This window comes from Pelophylax lessonae (assembly GCF_965119305.1).
Source record: "Pelophylax lessonae genome assembly, chromosome: 2".
Classification (NCBI taxonomy): domain Eukaryota; kingdom Metazoa; phylum Chordata; class Amphibia; order Anura; family Ranidae; genus Pelophylax; species Pelophylax lessonae.
In genome coordinates this window covers 137,894,330-137,920,132 of record NC_138769.1, presented here as the reverse complement: position 1 = coordinate 137,920,132, position 25,803 = coordinate 137,894,330, and the positions used below count along the sequence as shown (strand labels likewise).

At 46.0% G+C, this 25,803-nt stretch overlaps 2 protein-coding genes across 3 annotated transcripts in view; one reads left to right on the top strand and one right to left on the bottom strand.

Annotated features, from left to right (window-relative positions):
- PITPNM3 (PITPNM family member 3) overlaps positions 1-25,803 on the bottom strand; it is a 1,035,839-nt gene that overhangs the window by 113,998 nt on the left and 896,038 nt on the right. The gene's annotated exons all lie outside the window — the stretch shown is intronic.
- Positions 1-25,803, top strand: part of PIMREG (PICALM interacting mitotic regulator) — a 61,490-nt gene that overhangs the window by 6,913 nt on the left and 28,774 nt on the right. For both annotated transcript variants that reach the window (XM_082244760.1, XM_082244761.1), the window contains exon 2: positions 2,945-3,246. In XM_082244760.1, coding sequence (XP_082100886.1) covers positions 2,968-3,246 — 279 coding nt within the window. In that variant the 5' untranslated portion in view covers positions 2,945-2,967. The remainder of the gene's footprint in view (positions 1-2,944; positions 3,247-25,803) is intronic.

The following is a 25,803-nucleotide window of genomic DNA, read 5'->3' as shown; positions in this document are numbered from 1 at the left end:
CAGGACGCAATGCAAAGGAGGAGGTGACGTCGGGGGCCGCGGCCGCATAAGGAGGAAGAGGAAGGAAGGTAAGTTAATTTTCATTAAAAACAAATATTCGTTATCCAATTCTTTTTCAGGATTTTTTACTGTAACTGATGCTGTAAAGTTTATTTTTAGGGTGGAACTCCGCTTTAAGGGCTAGGTTTATGGTTAAATGCTAGGGTTAGTGATAAGGGTTAAAGTGCTAGCCGTAGCCCTTTACCCAAATGCTAGGCTTAGTGATAAGGGTTAAAGTGCTAGCCGTAGCCCTTTACTCAAATGCTAGGGTTAGTGATAAGGGTTAAAGTGCTAGCCGTAGCCCTTTACCCTAACCTTAGCATTCGACTTTGGACACATGAAGTTTCCTGCATGGAGATCAGGAGTAAGGAGTGGAGGACCTGTCCTAACTCTAAGCCATGAATTTGAGCTTAGACTGGACTCTGGGTTTGACGTACAAAATCTGGTGCAGCTGTTAATGGTAGCCAATTAGCTCCTAACTTCAGCTTGTTCAAGTAAGCTTTGACAAAAAATAAAAACTGGAAGCTGATTGGTTTCTATGCAGAGCTGCACCATATTTTTTTCACTCTCCAGTTTTAGTAAATCCACCCCGGTTTGTTCATAGCTGACAGCTCTGGGCACATGACTGTATTGAGGCAAGGCAACCTAGTAGCATCCATTCTAAGGATGTGATCACATATGTGCGACTTGGATTTCCCCACATCCATTTAGCATGACATGCGGGTGTAGTCGGTTCGCACAGTCACAGAGCACTGTATTTGCAGTGCATATGGGTGTGTATTTATACTGTAATGAACAATACATTCTTTACACCAGTGGTTATTTTCTTTTTGTTTAAACTGTCATAACTTGGTTTCTTGGGGTCCGGTTATTTTCTAGCAGTGGTCTCTAAACTGCGGCCCTTTTGCTTGCCTTTATCTGGCCCTTGAGATACTATTCTGCCAACTGACAATGGGGCCCCATTTCCCCCGCTGACACCGACAATGGGGCACTATTCCTCTGAGCGATCCTGACAATGGGGCGCTATTCAAATATAACAATGTTTACTCCCACTGATGCCACCCAGGCTGGTCACCGTCTGGACAAGAGAAGGGCAATAAACTGGCCCTTTGTTTAAAAAGTTTGGAGACCCCTGACCTACAGTATTCTGTAAAAGGGGCATATCTGTAGAAAACTGACACCTAATATATCTGAATACTACTTGAGCAAATTCTTGTAGATGGTTTCCCCTAAAGGGATTGTAAAGGAAGAAGGTTTTTTTTTATCTTAATGCATTCTATGCATTAAGATAAAAACGTGTGTGCAGCAGCCCCCCTCAGCCCCCTAATATTTACCCAAACCCATCTCAATCCAGCAATGTTGCAGGAGTATCCCAGCTGCCCAGGACTCCCCTCCTCATTGTCTGAGACAGTGGCATGGGGTGATTGGCTCCCACTGCTGTCAATCAGGAGGAAGAGAGGGGAGAGGCCGGGTCACGGCTCCGTGTCTTATTGCAGTGGTTCTCAAATCCGGTCCTCGGGACCCACTAACAGGCCAGATTTTAAGTATTACCTTGGGGGATGCAGACTAGAATACTGCAATCACTGAGAAGCAAATGAGATCACCTGTGATGTAATTTAGTTATCTTGCAAACCTGGCCTGTTGGTGGGTCCCGAGGACCGGATTTGAGAACCACTGTCTTATTGGACACACAGAACTGTGACTGTGCTCAGGTGCCCCACAACAAGCTGCTTGCTATGGGGGCACTCAAAAGAAGGGAGGGACCAGGAGCATGGAAGAGGACTGCTCTGTGCAAAACCATCTGCACAGGGGAGGCAAGTATAACTTGTTTGAAAAGTTTTATATATATATACTAGACATTAAGCCCGTTAAATTAATGTGCGCTAGAACGTGTGTGTGTGTGTGTGTGTGTGTGTATATATAATGTATGTATGTGTGTATATATATATATATATATATATATATATATATATATATATATATATATATATATATATACACACCAAATTTTCAACTGCCAGGCACAAATGGTAAGTATTTTTTTTTTTTTTTTAAATCTTTCCATTTAAATAAGAAGTAGTCAAATATATATCAGTAGTGTTAACCATGCTGCCAATTTTATTTTCTTTAAATCCTTTATGTATATAAGCTCCAAATGCGGGCGCAACATCTTGCCGAAAACTCCAACTGTATGCAGCTCCAAATGTCGGGCGCATGTGCAGTTGCATTGAAACATCTTGCCGAAAACTACAACTCTCGTGCACAGTGTTCTTCACTGTGCACGGGCATTGACTCTCGCGGCCAGGGCATTGCATTAGAAGTCTCGTACTCACGGCGGGTGGGCGTGTACAGGAGCGGATCCCCGCCCACCTTTCAGCATCCTATTCAGGATTGGCTGGCATCCGATCCAGCTGAGGAAGGAGAAGTACTTCACCTCAGTGGCAGAGAAGAGCGCGGCTCCGGAGGAAGAGGCCTGTCGGATGATGCCTCTGTCATGTCGGATAATGCCTTTGAGGCATCATCCGACAGGCCTCTTCCTCCGGAGCCGCACTCTTCTCCGCCACCTTCCCCAGCTGGATCGGAACGCCAGCCAATCCTGAGGAGGAAGTGAAGTGGGCGGGGATCCGCTCCTGTGTAACACGCCCATCCAGCGCCGGCCGCCCGAAGTCTCTCTGCGTCCCAGCGGCTGTCCGTGGGGCACATGCGCAGTAGCGCAATCCCACGGACACAGGGACGGACGCAGAGACACATGGGTTTTATTAATATAGATTATTTTATTTATTTTATTTTTTTTAATGAATCACTTTACCAGATCCTAATTAAAGAGGAGACATTTTATTCTGCTAACCATGTTTTGTGCATCTTTGTAGCTACTTCTCATTTTTTTTTTTTTTTTTTGTCACAGGGTTTGCAAATATTCATCGAAAAATGTCCTCAATCTTGCAAAATGTTGGCTGGAGGAGTCACAATGTTCTGGAAAATATTGACGACCAAGATAGTCCTCGGCCTGATAAATTCAGAAAGATGCCGTCATCAAACTCCCTCAACTCCCTGCGAATGTCCTTGAGGAAGAGGATGCCTCTAAAGCCTGTGGAAATGAACATAAATGCTGTGCCTGATTGGGACAGAGTGGGCATCAAAGAGAAACAGCGTCCTCTGAAATCCATGACCATTACAGCCAAGAACATGTTTGGAACTGTGTCACAGGTAAGGATTGGAAGTTAAGTTTTTTTTTTTTTTTTTAAGGTTTTGGACAGAGTGAGATTGTGTTGGGACCTCTATTAGGTTTTTGATTTCTCTGCACCTATAGGGTTGACTTTTCTTCCCTTCTTGTTCTGTCTGATCATTGATAGTTGTCGTGGACTAACATTTCCATCCATTTTTTTTTTATGCATTTATTACAGGTATTTAATTTTACATTTTACACAATGTTGTATATTGTACAATAACATCAGCCCCTGCAGTGAAGGAGCTTACAATCTAAGGTCACTATCTCACAGCCATACAGACACATACTGGGGCCAATTTAGACAGGAGCATATTAAAGAGGAGCTTCTTTCTCTCTTCCCTCCCCCCCAAAAAAAAATAAAAATTAAGTCAGATGCTACAAATACTGTTGCTGCTGACTTTTATCATAAGGACACTTACCTGTCTAGGCATCTAGTGGTGTCCTCACCTGAGCAGATTCTTCAATCAGCTAGCCAGTGCTGGTGCCGCCATCTTGATTAAGGGAAACCAGCAGTGAAGCCTTGTGGCTTGACAACCGGTTTACTGCGCATGCGTGAAGCGTGCTGCACTTTTTGAATAGGCCGCAGTCCCAGAGGGGGGTTGGGCGAACAGTCAAAACCAGGTACTTGCTAACAGCCCCAACCACCAAAAGGTGCCAAATGTTGCAGCAGAGGGGTGGTGGGCAGACGAGCACAGCTTTCTGTTTTGGGTGGACCTCTGCTTTAACTGAACAGCATGTCTTTGGAGTGCAGGAGGAAACCCATTCAAGCACAAGGAGAAATGTAAAACTCTATGCAGATACTGCAAGGGATAAGCGCTTCCCCAGATTTCAACAAAGTGGTGGTGCACAGACCCCTTCTCCCATAAATGTGAATTAGATGAGTAAGAGATGCTTCAGCTTCTGTTCTCCACCTGCAGAGAACTCCTCTGACACGTTCTAACCATTCTCTGTTCTATCCAAAGCTAGAAAACCTTTGCCATTTAGAATATAATGGAATGTGTTTTGTTAGCCAAACCAGATAACTTTTATGGTTTACGATTTTAGTCTGAGAGCAAAATAGCAATTTATTAATTAATGAAGCATGACTAAATTTTAGGCATTTTACTGTAAGAATTAGCAAAGACACCATCTGTGAGCAGAGTCCTTTTCTAGATGCCATCATACTAGGAAAGGTTTGATAGCCTGATGCAAAAATTAGCGGAAGTTTTGTGAATTAAAGTAGTTCTAAAAGGCTTCATGCATGCTATCCAGTAAGGTAAAAAAAAAAAAACTGCATGCAGCCCCCTTATACTTGAGCCCAATCTTGATCCAGTGATTGGCTCAGACACTGTTGTCAATCACAGCCAGTGGGGAGCAATCCGGTTGTGTGTGTCTTATGGACTCACACAGCCAGCTCAGGAACAAGCACGCACGAGTGTCCCCCATAGCAAGCAGCGTTGGCGGGTGGACCAAGGAAGAGGTCCAATGCAATAAAGAATAGGTAGGTAAGCATGACCTGTTTATTACACTGTTTAAAAAAATTAAAGAAACGCTTTGAAAACACATCAGATCTCAATAGGTAAAAATGTCATGCCGGATAGCTATTAGGGCTGCAACTAACGATGAATTTGTCTGTCGACTAATCTATCGATTATTTTTACGATTAGTCGACTAATCTAACGATTATTTTTATTTTATTTTATTTTTTGCTTGAGTGTTTTTTTGATTAGCTAATTAATCCTGTAATTAATACAGACCCCTCAGTAAGCCCCCCTCCCACTACAGACCCCTCAGTAAGCCCTCCCACCTAGTACAGACCACTTAGTAAGCCCCCCTCCCAGTACAGACCCCACAGTAAGCCCTCCCACCTAGTACAGACCACTTAGTAAGCCCCCCCCCCCTCCCAGTACAGACCCCTCAGTAAGCCCTCCCACCTAGTACAGACCACTTAGAAAGCCCCCCTCCCTGCAGCCAGTCAGTAGGAAAGACCCTATATGTCTCGTATGTAGGACTGTAGCAAAGCATAAAGATGAGTAAAATACGCTCAGGTTATAGTTATAGAAAGTCTGAATAAGGTAAAGGAGCCCAGGGATGATGGTCATTTTGAATGCAATTTATCTCCCGAACCAGGTCCGTACAATTGGTGATCGTTGTTTGTCAGTTCATATTTTCCCTAATGAAGGGTGAAAATTGGCATCATAGAGATCAGAGGGATCAGGTGTAAGTCTGACTTCTACAGTAGGTATTTAAGAGCCCACTGGTCAGCTTTAAGTGTCTATGATGGAGATATTCAGGGCTTCAAACTTACTGAAGTTGACCTTGAAGTTTGAAAGCTCTCCGTATTGATGGAAAAGATGCAGAAGGGCATGGGCGGCCAAAAATAGGGTTAGAGATAAGAAACAAGAGAACATCGGCATGGTAGATAACTTTTCAGAGGTATTTGATAGGCGCATCAGAGGCATGTTGTCACTTTTTGGATGTCTGCTTTAACTGTTGAAAGCCTGCAGCATTGTGCAACAACTGCTTGCATTATACAAGGTTCTAGGGTGGATCACTCAAAGGGGTCACGTTTGACCTGCACTGCAGTACGGGGGTGCTGGAGATGGTCAGCGCTCACCCTGAACAGCTCCTCAGGTATTAATGGTCCTCTTATCTCCGACATTGGTGTGGACGGAGCCCGGGGAAGGGGATTTCACCCGGCCGGCAATGCTTCAAGCGGCGCTGCAGCCGGCCAGGGGGCGTGTGACGTCACCCTCAAAAATCAAAGTGAAGAAATTACTCAGCAGTCTAGTCCTTTTTGCTGAAATTTCATTGCAGCAACTCAAAATGGTTCTCAGTAGTTTTATATGGGCCCCCACATGCTTGTATGCATGCCCAACCATGTCAGGGCATGCTCCTAATGAGATGACGGATGGTGTTCTGGGGTATTTCCTCCCAGATCTCGACCAGGGCATCACTGAACAGACTAAGGTGCAACCTGGTGGCGTCAGATGGACTGAAACCGAATGTCCCAGAGGTGTTCTATTGGATTTAGGTTAAGCAAATGTGGGGGCTATTCAATGATGTCAATTCCTTCATCCTCCAAGAACTGGCTGTGTACTCTCTCCACATGAGGCCGGGCATTGCCATGCACAGGAGGAATCCAGGACCATCTGCACCAGTTTAGGGTCTGACAATGGGTTGTCTCATTGTTGCCCATCTAGTGCATTAGTTGTGAATTTCATTAACACCAAAGCAACTGAAACTGTTTAACAACCCCCTCTTCTACTTAACTGACCAGATCAATATCCCAGGAGTTTAGTTGACTTGATGCTATACTCTGATTAAAAAGTGTTCCTTTAATTTTTTTGAGCAGTGTATTTTTTGGGGGAAAAAAGCAATCCTTTACAATCACTTAACAAAATGAGGTTGAAGGATTGTAGGACTGCAGATTTAAACAGGGTGCCGTGAAGTGGCTCTGCAGCTTTCACATGCGTTTGCAAATGTGTGTCAACTAAACCCCTGTTCTTTGTACCAAGAGACAGGTTTTATTTGGTTGGTGACAGACTGGAGGGTGAGTACATCAGACTGGGGGCTGGCTGACTTTCATGCACCTCTTACAATCCTTCAACCTCATTTTGTTTCTCGTTATAGGGATGGAGACGCCGGGCAACACCGGCTTGGGTCTCATCTAAAGTCCCAACTAGTCCAATATGTTTATTACAATCACTTAAGGCCCCTTTCACACTTGTGCAAAATCGCATGACAAGTCATTCTCTATGATTTCCAATGATCCCTATTCATATCTGTGCAACTTGAAGTCGCACCAACTTCAAAGTAGTACCTGCACTACTTTTGGCATGATTTTGATGCGTTTTGAGTAAAAGACATAAGCCCAGTCAAACTCGTGGTAAAATCGCGCGACTTTGAAGTCGCACAAGTGTGAAAGGGGCCTTAAAGTAAAACTTCACTCTCCCAATCAATATTGACTATTTTTAATCCTTATGCTTCTAGCATTAGTAAATAGTTAGGAAAGTAAATCCAAATGTTTACATTTCTTCAGTTACTTCCTGTTTTTTTGCCTAGACAAATTAGGTCATTCCTCCCAGAAGCCTTTAGAAGGGGAGGAGGGGTTTTCTCAGCTAAGGCATGCCCTCCTTCATGCATGCTTGAGCTAAGGGCAAATGGATTCCAGGAAGCAAATGCTACATGAATCATTTTGCCCTTACTCAAGGTGGCCATGGCCAGAAATGCTAGGGGGTGTTAATCGTAATTTCTGAACACAATGAGACATAGATGGGGAGTTTAGGAGATATTTACAGTACCTGTACCTATAGGTAATCCTTATTCTAGGCTTAACTATAGGCACAAGTCATTAAGGTGGGTTTACAACCTCTTTAATTCAGAGTTAGCAGACATATCTGAGGTAGCTTCTGCCCCAATCAAGACCAATTTTTACTGAATCTGGAGGTTGGTGTTTGGGATGGAATTTGTGTTTAGCAACTTCATTTGATGTATTAAAGTGAAAGATGAGTGCAATGAGCTGAACTATGGCTGTCTGTAGCGTGAAAGGGGAAACAGATGTGTAGCTGTTCTCTGCTTCAACATTCCAGGCATTGTTAATGAAAACCATGTGCGTAGTAAAGGATGATATTCTACTAAAATGCTTTATACAAATAGGTTATTCCTTTTATTCAGTCACCTTTGAATAATGTCACATGCATCTGCATATATTCACATTCCTTTGATGCTAATGTTTCCTTTTTGTTTTTGCTGTAATAGTTTCTCCCTGAGATTTAGCGTTGGTAAAATCATTAATTTGTTACATCATTAAAGATGACTTCTTGGTTTTACTCTGCAAATTTCTGCTTTTCCAAAAAAGGAGATTTTGACATTTGCGAACAATGAACAAGTTCAACGTTTTTGCTTTAGTGCATTCACCACAGTGACCGAGAACAAACCCTGTCCTTATTTTGGAATACCAGGCAGAGCACCACCACATTCACCCATAGGGTTGGAGCTTGTCCCAACTAATTCCAACGGGCCCATCACTCTGATGGGTTGTTGGGTTGTCTCACTGGGCAAGTGCGCATGCATGTCAACTGATGCCAGAGCGTAACTAAAATAGATGGAAATGTACGTGCATTTTCCATACATTTTAGTGGGAGTCAGTGTAAATTGGCCCTGAATTGCTTTTCTTCTCCAGTGAAGTCGATGTATACTCGAAAGCAACTCCCTGAGCAAATTGCACTTACAAGAAAGTTAAAGCAACTGATAAGTCAGATACAGGACAGTGTGCTTACCGATGTTTGCTTTTGAATCGAATGCCCGTGTATATGAATCTTAAAGGTAGTTGAAAGGACCTGGTAAGGGACCAGTCATATAAAATACAACAATCTCGAACAAATTTCCCCTTTTTCATGCTTGCTTTATAAACTTGGCGCCTAGAACAGATTGCTCTCACTGAAAACTTGGGTGGGAAAATGTAAAGTATTCATGGAATGTATCCGTTGTTTTGATAACCTATTTGTAGAAATCTTTCCTCTCCAACATATCTTAGAGAAGGAGCTTGTAACTCAAGCAAAGATAAGCATGTCTGCCTGCTTGTCTCAAGTACAGCAAGAATATGCTTATCTCCTTTTGTAGTGCTCACCAGTTAAAAATTCTAAAGGTTTCAGATTCATTTATAAGTGGTAACCATGCTGCCTTTTATACAGAAGATGATTACACACATTGCGCATAATATTGCAAAAAGAAAAAAAAAACACTCATCTGTCTAGGAAAGCTTGTTTCCATGTCTGAGGGGTTATCTGAAGCAGAATGATTATTTTCCTCACATCCACTGTTTGTGGACAGGTTTTTTTTTTTTTTTTTTATATATCAATAAAAATAGTATTTTATAAGTAAGATTGTTGGGAATTACATGATTTTTAAAACGTTAAAGATTAGTATTTTCTCTTTTGTTCATTAACGAACACAGCTTCTGATCTTGATAACTATTGGGTTATACTGCCCTCCTACAGGAGTAGGACACTGGACAGAAAATAATCTGGCTATGCCTATGGGCAGTCCCAGGGGGTATATGCCCTCTCCCTGCTAAAGGTACCAGTTCCTTGCTGTGATCTCTGGTCCTGGCAAATTTTTTTAGATAGAAATTTTTTCTCCTGTTTTTTTTTTTCCTGTGAGATCTACAACTACAATCAACTGCCGGACTGGGTAATCTAGATCCAGTGGTCACCCCAGTCTGGCCGGCAAGCGCACACAGACCTTCACTTTGCGCTAGGTCAGCTACTACATAGCCCCACTGGTCGGGGGCTGGCCTGCGAGTTAAACGCCTTGCGAGGTCGCTTACGACCGGGGTCTCGGCCTGAGTCGCAGCGTTCCTTCTGCCCGACAGCCCCCCCCCCATTTAGATGACGAGGGGCTCTGTCTGGAGCGATGCTCACCTGGTTCCTGGTATGGTGAGTAGCTCTCTCCCCCTGGAGGGTTTTTGGATGGTCGAACCCCCAGATTCCCCTCCTTCCCATCAGGCACCCCCCCTTTTCATCTGTCCCCATCCTACCCCCCTCCACTTATGGTTGGGGCTGTGTGGGTTGTCTGGTTCACTTCCTGGGGTGGGAGCAGGGCGCTGTGCTGGCGATGGGGTGGCGACGGGACATTCGGCTGTGTGTGTGTGGGGGGGGATTGTACCCTGGTGGGGGCACCTGCCAGGGCCCCCTGTCCTGCCTGGGTCTGCCCTTGAGGCATAGGCATAGGGATTCCTCCTAGATGCAGCACAAAGCTGCCATTTTGCTGTAGCCTGCGTGTTTCTATGCACAGCGGCCATGTTTGTGTAGTCTGGCAGCCGTTGAAAATAATGGTGGCCATGACCAGTGGAGCCCTGTGGACAAAGATTTCGGCGGTGGGAACCCCTCCTCATCCCCTAATGCTGACTCCTGGATCTTTTCACTTGATCGCCTCACGTGAAGTGCAGACTATCCTGGTGGCTGCAGGTGCCTGCTTCTGCTGGGTAGTGAGTCTGGTGGGGTTCTCGCCCTCTCTGCTGAGAATCACTTAGCGCTTGTCTGATAACTGGGTGGTGCTGCCAATGCAGTGGGGGTTGTCCCTTTTGCAGTGTTTTACACTTGGTGGGGCCCCTCTGGTCACTCATGGAGTCTTTGGTGCACATCTACCCACCTGACCCCCTCTCTGAGACTGCGGGGCCCTCCGGATCCCAACCATCCATTGATGCACTGACGGCGGTCCTGGAGTCCTTTGTGTCCAGGGTGGTGCTAGTTTATGGGCAACGGGCTAGCAAAAAGTGACCCCCGCAGACGTGGGTCAACCTGCTGGGTCTGTGACCACGCGCCCGGAATCCTCATAGTGAGGTTGATTCCTACACCTCTGCAACCATGCTTGAAAAGGCTCTGGTGGACGCACTGATTATATCTGTGCGTGAGACCTTGAAGATGGAGGATGCCGCTGTGACGGAGGCGAAGATTCCCTCTGACACTCACAAGCTATCTAGAGCGGCAAAGGTGTTTCCTTTCCCCGCCAATTTTGACAGGGTTGTTGCTAAATAGTGGGGATGACCAAAGTGTCCCCTTGGGGTCCCTAAGCAATTTGTCCCCTATAAGGAGTCCCTATTAAGAAGTGGACTGTTTCACCCGTGGTGGACCCTCCGGTTTCCAGAGTGAACAAGGCAACCACGATGAAGAGTCCCCGGCCTTTAAGGATCTGGCCGACAGGAAGGTGTGGTCTGCAATATGTGCACTTTGAATGAGCAATGGCACATTTTGAAACACACCTTCACAGTGCCTAAAAGGTTTCAACTTCTCTATCCTTTTGCGTCTACTACGGTTACACGCTGGTGTGTGGCTCTTCAAGTGGATCACACTGTAGCCAGATTGAACAAGGCTACTCTAGTTCCTACCGAAAATTCTCCGGTATTTAGGGATCCTACGGATAGGAGGCTGGAATCACTTGCCCGCCACACCTATGTGGTGGCGGGTTCCATGCTCAAGCCTATTTTCGCCTCTGTCATGGCAGCTCAGGCTGTGGCGGATTGGACCAAGGTGCTAAGACGCACACTCGTGGCTGATTCTGCCCCCCCCCCCCCACTACCGTGGAGATGGTGGACCAGATTTATCAAGGGATCATGTATTTGTGCGATGCGGCCTTAAATGAGGCCCCTTTTGGCTGCGTGCCTGTCCAGTGTCGCGGTGCTTAACCGTCGGCTGATATGGTTGAAGAGCTGGTCGGCTGACCAGAAATCTAGAAAGGCGGTGGCTGATATTCCCTATGCGGGGTCTCGCCATTTTGGAGAATCCCTGGATGAATTGGTTAAGGGAGTCACTGGGGGCAAGAGCACTCTGCTGCCCCAGAATCCTAAGGGCAAGTTTTTCCACGGCAAGCAGGGTCCCTCCTCTAAACCTAATCAGGGGTCCTTTCGTGCCTTCAAGACACAGTACAAGGGGAAACCCTTCAAGAGCCAGGGTGGCCACAGAAAGCCCTGGGCCGGCAAACAAAAATCCGGCCATGTTGGTGCGGCAGCTCCGTCCGCCTCTGCCTGAAGGGGCGCCCTCACCCATTTCAGGGGTAGAGGGACGTTTGCGTGGTTTCCTCCAACCTTGGCTGCTCCGAGTTCAGGACAGGGTGGTTCAGGAAATCATTTGATTGGGGTACAAGATCGAATTTCTTTTACGGCCGGCAGACAGATTCCCTCAAATCTTCATTTGACCCCAGGGCGGTTACAAGACCTGCATCAAGCGGTACAGGATCTCCTCGCTCAGGGGGTAATCGTCCTGGTGCCTCATCGGGACAGGTTTCGGGGGTTTTACTCGAATCTGTTCACTGTGCCCAGAAAGGAGGGCAAAGTGCGTCCGATTCTGGACTTGAAGGCTCTGAACCGCTTCGTGCGCGTTCGAAAGTTCCGCATGGAATCGCTCCGCTCGGTGGTGGCCTCTTTGAGTCCGGGAGAATTCCAGGCCTCTATCGACCTGAAGGATGCGTATCTACACATCCCCCATTTTCGAGGGTCATCAGAGGTACCTCCGGTTTGCTATCGCGGAGGATCATTATCAGTTTGTGGCGTTACCCTTTGGTCTCGCTTCGGCTCCAAGGGTCTTTACCAAGGTGTTGGCGCCTGTTCTGGGCCTGTTACGGGCACAGGGCATTGCGGTCTTGGGATATCTAGACGATCTCCTGTTAAGATCGAGTGCCAGTCAGAGCCTGCTGCGCGATCTGTCCACTACGGTCCAGACACTCCAGGAGTTCGGTTAGACCATCAACGTTCAGAAGTCGACCTTGTCCCCTTCGGTTTGTCTCCCGTATTTGGGAATGGTTCTGGACTCTACTCAAGCAAAGGTGTTCTTGCCGGAGGACAAGCTCCGGACCCTGCACTCCGAGGTCAGGTCCCTCAGGGACAACGAATCCTCGTCACTCGTCACCTGTATGTGGTCCCTGGGGTTGATGGTGTCAGCCTTCGAGGCGATACCATTTGCACAGTTTCACACGCGGTCTCTCCAAGCGGAAATCCTGGCCAGATGGGACAGACTACCTCAGTCCTTGGACGTGAGAGTGTCTCTGAGTTGCCAAACCAGGATGGATCTCTTGTGGTGGCTTCATTCCCTGGCTGTTTCGGAAGGGAAGTCCTTCCGGCCGTTACTGTGGACGGTGATTACCACAGATGCCAGCCTGTCGGGCTGGGGTGGCATCCTGGGCAACCTATCTGCCCAGGGCACTTGGTCGGAGGAGGAATCCTCCCTTCCGATAAACATATTGGAATTGAGAGTGATCAGGCTGTGCCTGCTCCATTGGTCGGATCGTCTTCAGGGCCGTCCTGTACAGGTGCAGACGGACAATGCCACTGCGGTGGCATACATCAACCACCAAGGGGGCAGGCAGATTATCTGAGCCGCCAGACCCTGGACCAGGGGGTATGGTCCCTGCACCCGAAGGTATTTCAAAAGCTGTGTGCGAAGTGGGGATCTCCGGATGTGGATCTGTTCGCGTCTCGGTTAAACCACAAGGTGGAAAGGTTCGTGGCAAGAACACGTGATCCTCTGGCAGACTCCTCGGATGCGTTGGTAGTGCCTTGGCATCAGTATCGTCTGATCTATGCCTTTCCTCCGATTTCAGTTGTTGTCCAGGTTCCTTCGCAGGTTGGCCTCGGAACAAACATTGGTGATCCTGGTGGCGCCGGACTGGCCACGCCAGTCCTGGTACGCGAACATCGTTCACCTGGCCGTCAAGCCTCCATGGCGGCTGCCAATGCGGGAAGATCTGCTGTCTCAGGGACCGATCTTCCATCCTGCTTTACAGTCGCTGGCTTTAACAGCATGGCTGTTGAAAGCCAGGTCCTGAGAGACAGGGGTCTCTCCTCCTTTAATCAAGGCTAGAAAAGCCTCGTCTGGTAAGATTTATTACCAAACATGAAAAGCTTATTTTGCCTGGTGTGAGTCCAGGGGTTTCTCTCCTCGTTCGTACTCGGTGGCGAGAGTGTTGGCTTTCCTTCAGTCTGGTGTGGACCAGCGCCTTGCATTGGCCACGATTAAGGGCCAGGTTTCTGCACTGGCTGTTCTTTTTCAGCGCCCTGTGGCGTCTAATTCTTTGATTCGCACCTTCATTCAAGGTGTGCGTCACTTGGCCCCTCCTAGAGGGGAGCCTCTGCCTCCATGGGACTTGAACTTGGTTCTGTCCGTGTTACAACGTTCCCCGTTTGAAAAAAGGTTGCCTTGCTGGTAGCGATCACTTCTGCTCGCAGTGTCAGAGTTGGCGGCGTTATCTTGCCGCTCCCCTTACCTGGTGGTTCATAGGGATAAGGTGGTCTTGCGACCTAACCCGTCCTTTCTTCCAAAGGTGGTTTCGGATTTTCACCTCAATGAGGACATTGTCTTACCTTCGCTCTGTGCGAATCCTAAGCATCCTAAAGAGATTGCCTTGCATTCTTTGGATGTTGTCAGAGCGATCAGGGTTTACCTGTCATCAACTGAATCCTTTCGAAAATCTGATTCTCTTTGTCCTTCCTGAAGTACCTCGGAAGGGTATGGCTGCGTCTGCGGCGACCATTTCAAAATGGATCAGACAGACAATTGTCCAGGCCTATTCATTGAGGGAACGGGTACCACCCTTCCCTGTCAAGGCCCACTCTACCAGGTCGGTGAGTACGTCCTGTGCCCTCCGGCATCAGGCTTCGGTGGCCCAGGTGTGCAAGGCTGCGACTTGGTCGTCGGTGCACACTTTTTCAAAATTCTACAAAATTGATGTTCTGGCATCAGCTGATGCCTCCTTTGGCCGCAAAGTTCTCTGTGCGGCAGTACCGTAGGGGACCCAGGTTTTGTGTGGATCCCTGGCTGTTGGGGTTGTTTACCCACTTGGTTTTTTACTTTCCTGGGTTGTTGCTCCTGTTGTGCTTTTTTGTTACCCAGAAGGTTCCCTTGCTAATCATGTAAGGTTCCTTTCTCTGATATGGGTACTGCGTTGCCTTTTCTGATGGTTGCGTTTCCCACCCCTCATGTCTACACTGCTTTGGGACATCCCCATTGGTGAAGACTGTATGAGTGGTAGGCTTGTGACGGTATCAGATTTTCATGCTGCGATTAATTGATTAAGGTTTTGCCACGGTATACGGTATTATCACGGTATTCTATTATTAAATTTAAATTATTAAATTTCCACCTCACTTCAATTTCATTGCTGAATTTAGGGGCTTTGGTTCACTTATGCACATTATTATATAGTCAGTCAGTACAGACTCTGTGAACCAGGCCTAAAATAGGTCATCAAGCAGTGTCTGGCCTAACTGGTCCTGGCGCTCGGCTCCGATCCGATGGCCTGGTCATTAAGAGGGCAAATCCTTGTGGTCAAGAAGTGGTTAAACCTGAAGGAGGTGTTGTTTATAAATGACTTTACTATTGCTTTAGGCCTGGTTCACATGTATGCGGGTTGGTGGTTCACATGTATGCGGGTTGGTGGTTCACATGTATGCGGGTTGGTGGTTTACATGTATGCGGGTTGGCGGTTCACATGTATGCGGGTTGGCGGCCCACATTTGCACAGGCATAGCAGCCCATTGATTTGAAAGGGCTGCTATGCCCTCATTTTCCGCAGAAAAAAAGGTGCATGCAGCATTTTTTTTAAATTCAGTGGCCTTGAAATCCATCCTGCTTTTGCACCATGCGACTAACCTGCAGTTCCTGCTCTGGCAAGCTTTCTGCATTTTTTGTATACGTGGGCACGGCATTTAAAAACAGTTTGCGTGTGCAGCAACGGCAGGTAAGTCGCATGGTGCAAAAGAAGGATGGATTTCATGGCCACTGCATTTTTTTAAATTCTGCATGCACCTTTTTTCAGCTGAAAACGCAGGCATAGCAGCTCAAGCCCATTCACATCAATGGGCTGCTATGCCTGTGCAAATGTGGGCCCCCAACCCGCATACATGTGAACCAGGCCTAAAGCAATAGTAAAGTCATTAATTGGTTAAACCTGCAGGAGGACCGGTGTTTTTATCTATTAATGACTTTACTATTGCTTTAGGCCTGGTTCACATGTATGCGGGTTGGGGGCCCACATTTGCACAGGCATAGCAGCCCATTGATGTGAATGGGCTTGAGCTGCTATGCCTGCGTTTTCAGCTGAAAAAAGTGCATGCAGAATTTTAAAAAATGCAGTGGCCAAGAAATCCATCCTTCTTTTGCACCATGCGACTTACCTGCCGTTGCTGCACACGCAAACTGTTTATTTTTAAATGCCGTGCCCACGTATACAAAAAATGCAGAAAGCTTGCCAGAGCAGGAACTGCAGGTTAGTCGCATGGTGCAAAAGCAGGATGGATTTCAAGGCCACTGAATTTTAAAAAAATGCTGCATGCACCTTTTTTCTGCGGAAAATGAGGGCATAGCAGCCCGTTCAAATCAATGGGCTGCTATGCCTGTGCAAATGTGGGCCGCCAACCCGCATACATGTGAACCGCCAACCCGCATACATGTGAACCAGGCCTAAAGCAATAGTAAAGTCATTAATTGGTTAAACCTGCAGGAGGACCGGTGTTTTTATCTATTAATGACTTTACTATTGCTTTAGGCCTGGTTCACATGTATGCGGGTTGGGGGCCCACATTTGCACAGGCATAGCAGCCCATTGATGTGAATGGGCTTGAGCTGCTATGCCTGCGTTTTCAGCTGAAAAAAGTGCATGCAGAATTTTAAAAAATGCAGTGGCCAAGAAATCCATCCTTCTTTTGCACCATGCGACTTACCTGCCGTTGCTGCACACGCAAACTGTTTATTTTTAAATGCCGTGCCCACGTATACAAAAAATGCAGAAAGCTTGCCAGAGCAGGAACTGCAGGTTAGTCGCATGGTGCAAAAGCAGGATGGATTTCAAGGCCACTGAATTTTAAAAAAATGCTGCATGCACCTTTTTTCTGCGGAAAATGAGGGCATAGCAGCCCGTTCAAATCAATGGGCTGCTATGCCTGTGCAAATGTGGGCCGCCAACCCGCATACATGTGAACCGCCAACCCGCATACATGTGAACCAGGCCTAAAGCAATAGTAAAGTCATTAATAGATAAAAACACCGCTCCTCCTGCAGGTTTAACCACTTCTGGATCGCAAGGATTTGCCCCTTTAAAGACCAGGCTATCGGATCAGAGCGTCAGGACCAGTCATCACCAGGTAGGCCAGACACTGCTTGATGGCTATATAATAATGTAATGTGGGCTGCTATGCGTGTGTGTGTGTATATTAGACCTGCACGATTCTGGCCAAAATGAGAATTACGATTTTTTAGCTTGGAATAAAGATCCCGATTCTCTGTGTAACAAAAAAAAAAAAAAATTGGGATAACTTTACTGTTACGTTTTTTTTTTTTTTTTTTTTTATTCATTAAAGTCTAATCATTGCGTTTGAAAGACTGCTGCGCAAATACAGTGTGACATAAAATATTACAACAATCGCCATTTTATTCTGTAGGGTCTCTGCTAAAAAAATATATAAAATGTTTGGGGGTTCTAAGTACTTTTCTAGCAAAAAAAAAAATACTGATTTTAACTTGCAAGCAACAAGTGTCAGAGAAAGATCCAGTCTTTAAGAGGTTAAACTTCCTTTCTCCCTGGCAGAGGGAAGGAAAAGATACAATGTAAACATTTTTGTTTATAGTTAGGAGACTTAATGCTGAAAGGGGTTAGCTGTGTGAGTGAAGTCATCCACCTCACTGAAATGTATCAATTCACAAGTCAGGCAGACTTGACAGAGAAACTCGGTATTTTAAAAATGCCACAATAACAATACCGTGGCTATGCAATACCGCGATATATCGAATTACCGAAAACCGGCATATGTCTAATGAGTGGGTGGCGACTGTCAGGAGGACGTAAGAGAAAACGGAATTTTTGTAAAATCTTACCGTAAAATTCCTTTCTCCGACAGTCGCCGCCCCCGCCCCTCTTTTGGGGTTCTTGTACACTTAACTGCTTGCTGCCAAACTGAGTTGGGATGGCTATTGCAGGGGGGTATTGGACCAGTGGGACAGCCTCCATGGGTGTGTCTATGTAAATGCTTTTGTTTTAACAAGTCTTTTGCCTAGCTACTCCTAAGGAGAGGAAGTCAATACCCCATTGGTGAAGACTGTATGAGTGGGCGGCGACTGTCGGAGGAGTCAGAGAGAGGAATTTTACGGTAAGATTTTACAAAAATTCCATTTTTAAATTAATTAGATTAGTTTCACCTCACTTCATGGACAAGGAAACAGACAGTAACATTACCACGACAGGCTGACCCTTCCCCAGTTAACAGAGCATGGTTGGGTTTTTTCTGGGTTTTTTTTATTTTTTTTGTTACAATTTGTGTCACTGTTAGAGATTTCCCATCATTTCCTGTCCCAGGAGAAAGTGGGGGAGAGGAAATCTACCCAGAGGGAATCAGGCAGCAGTAGAAGCCCAACAGAAGTTCTATTCCTCCTCCACTCTGTTTAAAACTAAAAAGTTGTACCCTTTTAAGCCATTTGGGCCTCCAGATCAGTACTGAAGTCCCTCTACTGCTGCCTGAGTTGAAAGTCAGTCATAATTGCTGGTCTACTTACTTGTCCCAAGTCTATGTCACTGAAGCCATTTGATCTTGTACCTCTCCTATTCTTGATCAGCCACTCACTGGGTCAGCTGATAGCCTCCCATGGCTTCCAATACCATCTCTATGCCAATGACACCCAATATTCAGCTCTCTACCCCTCAGCTCACTCCTTCAGTCTCCTGACATATCACTAATTCACTAACAGACATATCAGCCTTGATGTCATACCAGTTCCTAAAACTCAATCTATCCACATCTAAGCTCAAACCCCCCTTTCCCCTGATCTTTGTCAAGATCGATGGCATAACTATCAGCCCATCCCTGCATGCCAAGGTTCTAGGTGTAATTCTGGACTCTCCAAAATACACCCCTTTCTAACTAATGACACCTCAAAGCTTCTAGTTCACTCCCTGGCCATCACTCGCCTCAACTACTGCAACTCCCTTCTCATTGGCTTACCTTTACATAGGCTATCCCCTCTTCAGTTAATCATGAATGCTGCTGCCAGGCTCATTCACCTTACCAACTGTGCAATATCTGCTGCTCCTCTCTGCTAATCTCTCCATTGGCTGCCTCTCACTCAAAAATTGAATTAAAAATACTAACAACTTTCAAACCCATCAACAACTTGTCCCCCAGCTACATCACAAACCTTATCGTTCTCTTCATTCATTCCTCCCAAGACCTCCTGCTCTTTAGCTCCCTTGTCGCCACCTCCTATGCTTGCCTGCAGGACTTTTCCTGAGCCTCTCCCATCCTGTGGAACACTCAAACCCTCCTCTTCAGAGAAGCCTATTCTGCCCACACCTAACAACTGTACTTTATTTTCTCCATCAGCTCATCCCCCACAGCTATTACTGTTTTATATCACTTAACCCTCCCTCCTAGATTGTAAGCTCTAATGAGCAAGGTCCTCTGATCTTTCCTGTATTTCCTGTATTGTCTGCCCTCATGTTGTTGTTGTAAAGCATTGTTGGCGCTATATAAATCCTGTCAAATAATAAAGATAACAGCCATACAAATAGCATTTTCAGGAGAAGTTAGCAATGGAAGCTTCTGTACAGGTTTCCCTTAAAGAGGAAGTAATCCCTCCTCTGACACTTTTACCTATAGGTAAGCCTATGATAAGGCTTACCTATAGGTAGTGTAAATATCTCCTAAACATGTACCGTTTAGGAGATATTTACCTTACATGCAGCCAGTGACGTCACTGGCGCATGCGCTCTGAAGGAACGGCCACCACGGCTCCGGCCAATCAGATGGCCGGATGCCGCGATCCCGGAAGACGGGTGACTGGACATGTCGCCCGTCATAGAGGTGAACGGACGGCACGGCGAGGCTTTCGTTCTAAGGTATTTCATAATGGGCTAGTATGCGATGCATACTAGCTCATTATGTGTTTCTCTTTTTCAGCTTGTAAAAAAAAAAAAAAAAATTTAACTGAGTTTACAACCTCTTTAATTAGTCCTTCAAGAAGTATTGCAATGTGGAAGCTGTGCCCAAAAATGGCAAGCAGAGGGAAAAGGACTAGTCACACCAGTATTGTCTATGGGCTGTCTGCACTTACTCTTTTCCCAATTACCAGTTTACCACGCCTTGTCTTTGTGTGAAGGTGGCCTTCTTGGTAAAGAGACGGAGCTTTGCATATCACGTCTGCTATACTGATGACTTGTGATCTGATGCTAAGTGGCAGAATAATCAAGCAGCAGCAGGAGAAAGGTGGAGGAAGCACAGATCCACAGAAAAAGAGGGAAGCTGTATGCCACACACATCCCTCTTCAGCAAGAACAGTTAGCTGCATAGTAGTGACATTGCTAGTCTAATGAAATTTGGAATGAGATGTTGCAGTCAGACAGCAATGCCTTAGATGTTACACAACTATGAGGCTCAAGGCACAGGACGTGCACTGCTGTTTTTCCGGAGGAATTCCAGGCAGAAGGTACATTTTGGGGCACTGCTTTAGACAACATTTTAACTTCTTTTTTTTTTTTTTTTTTTTTTTTTTTATTAAGTTTCAAATACAGATGAAAAACAGAAAATCACAGTAACAGAATGTGATATAGAAAAATAACCACAACAAGGTAGAACAATATCAAAAAGTGGATAATACAGTGTTCAAACAGTAGTATTAGCTTCGTACAAGTGCTTAGGCATCATGCATGTAAAGGTTAATAAAGTTTATTCTGATGAAGGGAGGAGAAGAGAGGCGTCAAACCACCCCGACCTAGAACCCATAGGGGAACAATGTCACTAAGCCACGGGTTGTCGACACCTCTCATCCTCCACAGGATCAGAATGAGTAGAACTAAGCAAAACAAAGAGTTACACTATAAGCTTCTAATATCACATTTTAACACTTCTTGATGTTCCACATAACATTGCTTTTTGAAATCCGGTCCATTTTTAGAGTCAATCTGCTTTCAAAATAGCTGCCTTTTCCAGGCTTGTATTCAATTTAGCTCCAAAAGCTCTCTTATACTTGTTCTTATTTATGACTTATGTGGTTGCTTTAGCTCCTACTTTCATGTAGAAGTTTTGCTAACACACTGACAGTGGTCAGAGATGGATGGGCAGCAAAAGTCATCTTAGTGTGGATGTTAGGGAAGAACTGTAATTCTTCACTTTCAACTTCTGTTTAAAGATGCTGATATTTGTCGGGTTCCTTTGTAGCTGGAGAAAGTGTTGATTGCGGCTCCCCAAACCCACTGAATATTTTGAAATCCACAGTTTAAGGTCTCTTTCTTCTTGTACCACATTGTTATTTTTAACCTTCAGGTATTTGATAGTATCAGTCATATTCTCATTGAGTTGTATATATTGAAGTCTCTTCAACAAAGGACTTTGTGAGGAAATAATCCCTTAAGATGTTCAGACTAGCAATGCTTTAGCAGGCGCATAAAAGAGAAAAAGAGCAATACAAATTGCTCTCAGGACCAAAGGCAGCCAAGCAAAACCCAGCAGTGGGATTATGGGATATGTCTTGAAAACTTTATCTGTGTACTAAAAAAAAAAAAAAAAATCAAAAATCTTTACTAGTATAAAAAAAAGAGTAGTTGAAACTTTGTAACTCCATTATGCTGCATAGCAAAGCATTTCTATCATTGTTAAACAATGCTATAGGCTACTCCCTAGAATTTCTCCAAACTTTTCAGAAGACAAGTGTTTTTATGAATCTTTTAGTGCTTTATAAAAGAACAAAGGAACCAAATAAATTATTGCACTGTTGTCAGAACAGTTGAGATTACTTCTAATGTGATTACTTGGTGTTTATGCACTTTGCTCATCCTCATTGCTGTTGCCTTGTTTCATTCAATAGGGTTTTTATGTTTTCTCTCTCCAACATGTTTTATAGCCCCAATCGTCTTTGTTACAGCTTATGAGATATAGGTCCCTTCTCCTACAGGAACTGGAAAATCCTCACCAAACAGACTTTGAAAGGCAGTCCTTGTGCTGAACTGGTCAGTTTTTGTGTTTCCTCCAGACGGAGATGTATTGCGATAGAACCTGAGTGAGGGAGGGCTCGGTTTCTCCTTTTCATCCACCCGTCTCTTTACCTACCTGCTTTCTGTGGGAGTGGCTGGTAGCGTTCTTTTCTAGTTTGCCCTCTAGGACTCCTCCTCAGTACGGGGCGGAGGTGGCTTGGTTCACTCTTTCTCCTTCTGTGCCTGGTGAGGACCATGTCTGGATGTGGCACTTTCCCTTGACAGGGAGCAGCACAGGCAGTGTTGGTTCCCAGTCAAAGTGTCTGGGTGAGTTCACTGTATGGGCACTTTGTGGTGGGGGCTTATGCGGTAGCTGCATTGGGTGTTTGGCCTGGTTGTGTTCCTGTTTGACCGGATGATGCAGAACATTAATCCCGGGTTGGGTGAAGTAATTTCTTGGCGCTAGAGGCTCGGATTCCCATGGCGTAGGGGAAGGGCAGGCTGGTGCCTTAATGGCGGTTCCTTCAAGCAGTGTCTGTCAGAATGTGCAACAATCGTGGCCAAACCGCACCACATTTAGGTGGCATTAAAAAAGAATGGCACCCAAACACACATGGTGAGTTTTGCCATTATTGCAGTGCAATTTGGGGTCACAGACCGAATTGCAGTGATTCTGCCCGAGATCCCAAAACGCCAGACGTGAACAGGGCCTAATGATTGTTGGCTACCTTCACTGTTATTCACATCTGTACCACTATATTTCACCTAGAGATGATGGGAGCATTTGAAGACCTATTCCAGAGGATTTTTTAAGCATTCCCTAACAATCTTATAGTACTGTAGTTATGTTTGTATTAGGCAAAATGCGAAGTGGTAGGCGCAAAAGCAACAGTCCAGTCCAAATCATTTCATGTTTAAAAAAAAAATAAATTGTTGGGGGGCGTGGAGACCGTTGAGCAACATGGCCTCTTCACTCCAGAGCTTCACACCAGACGACCCACAGCAATATCAGAGCCTCTCCAATAGCTCACCCCCCGCCTCCCTGACATCCCACAAACACTGCTGTGTCACAAGCTATACGGAGGCGCCATCAAGACCTGCCACCAGTACAAAAATTGTCAGATTTCTTTCCGACTATGCAGCGTGATCCTCTCCAAAATGGCGGCGGTAGTCAACATGCACCGCTGGACCTCTAGAGCCTGCCTCCACGATCCGAACGATCACAGGCTTCAACAACACAGCCACAACAGGTGAGCAGCACACTACTGGATCCTCTGATTCCAATCCATCCTCTCCCACCACAAGAAGCTCAGTTAAGTCCAGGCCACGCATGGGTTCTAGGAACCCAGAAGTCTTCTCCCCACCCATGGAGACAAATGTGACCACACTGCACTCTCCTCCTGCACCTCTCCCAGACCCTATTGCCCAGTTTCCTACCACGGGCCAGTCCATTTCCAATGTTACTATGAAAGACATGCTTATGTCACCGAGGGCATCCATACAAGCTGACATGCTTACAGCAGTGCCGGACAGAAGTCCACGATTTAGGGGAGAGAGTGCATCAGGTGGAGAACAGGATGTGTGACTTAACGTCTTCCTATAACACTCCAGTGGACTCCTATGCCACCGATCAGAAAACTATCCAATTTTACAAGCGAAATTGGCCTACCTCGAGGTTCGTTCCCACAGGAACAGCCTAAAAATCTGAGGGATCCCGGAAACCATGCAATCGCAACAACTTCCTCCATTATATCAGATATCTTTTTCTGATGCAAATTCCATCAGTCATCGCAGATCTCACTAATGACAGAATTCATAGGGTCCCCAAGCCCTCATTTCTTCCATTAGTAGTTCCTCGTGATATACTGTTGAGAGTCCATTTTTTTTCCAGGTGAAAGAAAATATCCTGGAAGCCTTCCGTCGCATTGATAGTTTACCTTGCGGAGGCTGTAAACCTTTAAGTACTCCCAGACTTCTCACAATATACGCTTCAAAGATGCCGGAATTTATCATTTCTCACAAAGGCACTGAGGAACAACAAAATTATCTACAGATGGAAATACCCAGCCAAACTGGATATCCCCTATAAAGGCTCCAATCACCTCTTTAATGTCTCTAGATGACGGCCTCCGACTCCTACGATCCTGGAATATTCTACCTGATGAGCAAGGGGCGCGCCACAGCGCACATCATTAACCTCCGACCCATCTACAGAAAGAATGGCACAAAGTCAACCAGCAGAAATCTTCTAGAAAGAAATCCTGAGGTGAAGCTTTTATACCGTTTGTTCTTTCAAGGTCTGTTCCCTGAGTGTTGGAGGGTACCTGTCACCGTACCCAAACCCCCACTGATCTGGCAGTATCCTCTGCCTGAACCCGTACCGGGCTATTTTTCTTAAAGTTTTGGCTTCAGCCCTGCTTGCAGCTGTAGTTTTTCATTTTCAAAAGTTCAGATTGATTTCAGTCCATAGACTACGTTATGATCTCCTTTTTCCTTTTTTTGGTTACAAGGTGCCTACATGGTCGGTTCTACATGTCCTTACAGCCATACCAATGATTTACCTTTCCATCCTTCCCGAGCCATATCTACCTTATCCTTACTTGCCCATTGACATCCCACAAGTCTAACCACCATCACTTAATCCTTTTTTCTCTAGCGCTCATTGACAGACGTAGTCCTCGGTGATACACCACCTTCGGGTTATGTTGCCTCCACAGGAGCAGGACTAGACAGGAAATTAAAAAGCTCTGGCCACACCCTAGGGGCAGTCCCAGAGGGTATATCCTCTCTCTCTCTCTGCCTCAGCAAATCAGTTATTTTCTGTCTAGTTAGGAGTAAGGACCTAGATACCTTGCTGGGATCTTAGGTCCTGGCAAGAATTTTTTCTTAAAGGATTTTTTAGACAGCTTTTTTTCTCCAGTGTTCCTGTGAGATCTTCAAGCAAGAAAGCTGAACTGGGCGACGGGCTGGATGTTGAGATCCGGTGGTCACCCCAGTTCAGCCTATGAGCGCGTGCAGGCCATAGCTCCGCGCTGGGTCGGCCGCGACAAAGTCCCATTAAAGGACTGTCCACGCGAGTTAAACGTCTCGCTGAAACGCCAAAGACCATGAGTCACGGCGTCCGTATCGGTCGACAGCCCTCCCGCCCCGGTGGAGAGGGGTACTGTCAGGAGTTGGTGCCCGCCTGGTTCCGGTATGGTGAGTAGTATGTTCCCCCTTTTCCCCTGACGGGTCTTGTGGTGAACGCGGGCCCCTCTCTGTATGGTAAGATAGAGTCCCTCTCTATCCTATAACATGACACAGATCCTCCTACTTTGAGTGTGATTTTATGTGCAAAAAGCCAGGAGGCTTGGTTTGGGAGCTAACAATCTAATTGTATACATGTTAAAAAGATGTAATCTGTGGCATTCTGGGAATCTTACGGTGTTAAGAATAAGCTACCTACCAGTCAGAAGCCACGGACATGTAGACTGCCTTCCTAATCAGATCTCCAGCTATTAGCAGGCCTCCCGAATGGCCATGCGGTCCGCCAGGGCCGGTACCGCCAACCACGCCATATCCCCATGCAGAGAGAGTGTTGTGTGCCCTGCAGCACACCGCTATTCAGTACAGGCCGCCGCCATTTTTTTTGCTGGATCGCACGAGCCGCCATTTTGGCGTAGCCTCGTGTCTCCAGCATGGGGGCGGCCATGTTTGAGGTGATCCAAACACCTCGTGGAGCTTGGGGGAGGCGCCGGAAAGCGTTCAGAGGGGCGGAGCCGCCTCCTTTCTTCCTGGGCAGCCAGCCAAAAGACTTCCTGTTTGTCAAGACAGCGCTGTAACCTGTTGCAGTTAAACTCTGAGCATCAAGTGGTGAGCCTGGGGGTCTATCTCTCTCTCTCTCTCTCGATCGATAGGGATCCCTAGCAGGTAACACTAAGGGGCTTTTGTGGCGCTGGGGGTCTGAAAAAAAAAAAAAAAAAAAGTTTTTTATTTTTGAATTATATTATCCAGGAAGTGACTGGAATTATCATGGAACCTGCCACACATATTCCCCCACCTGTTTCCCTCGAGGGGGCCACGGGACCCGCCGGTGCACAGAGTATAGAGTCATTTACAGCAATTTT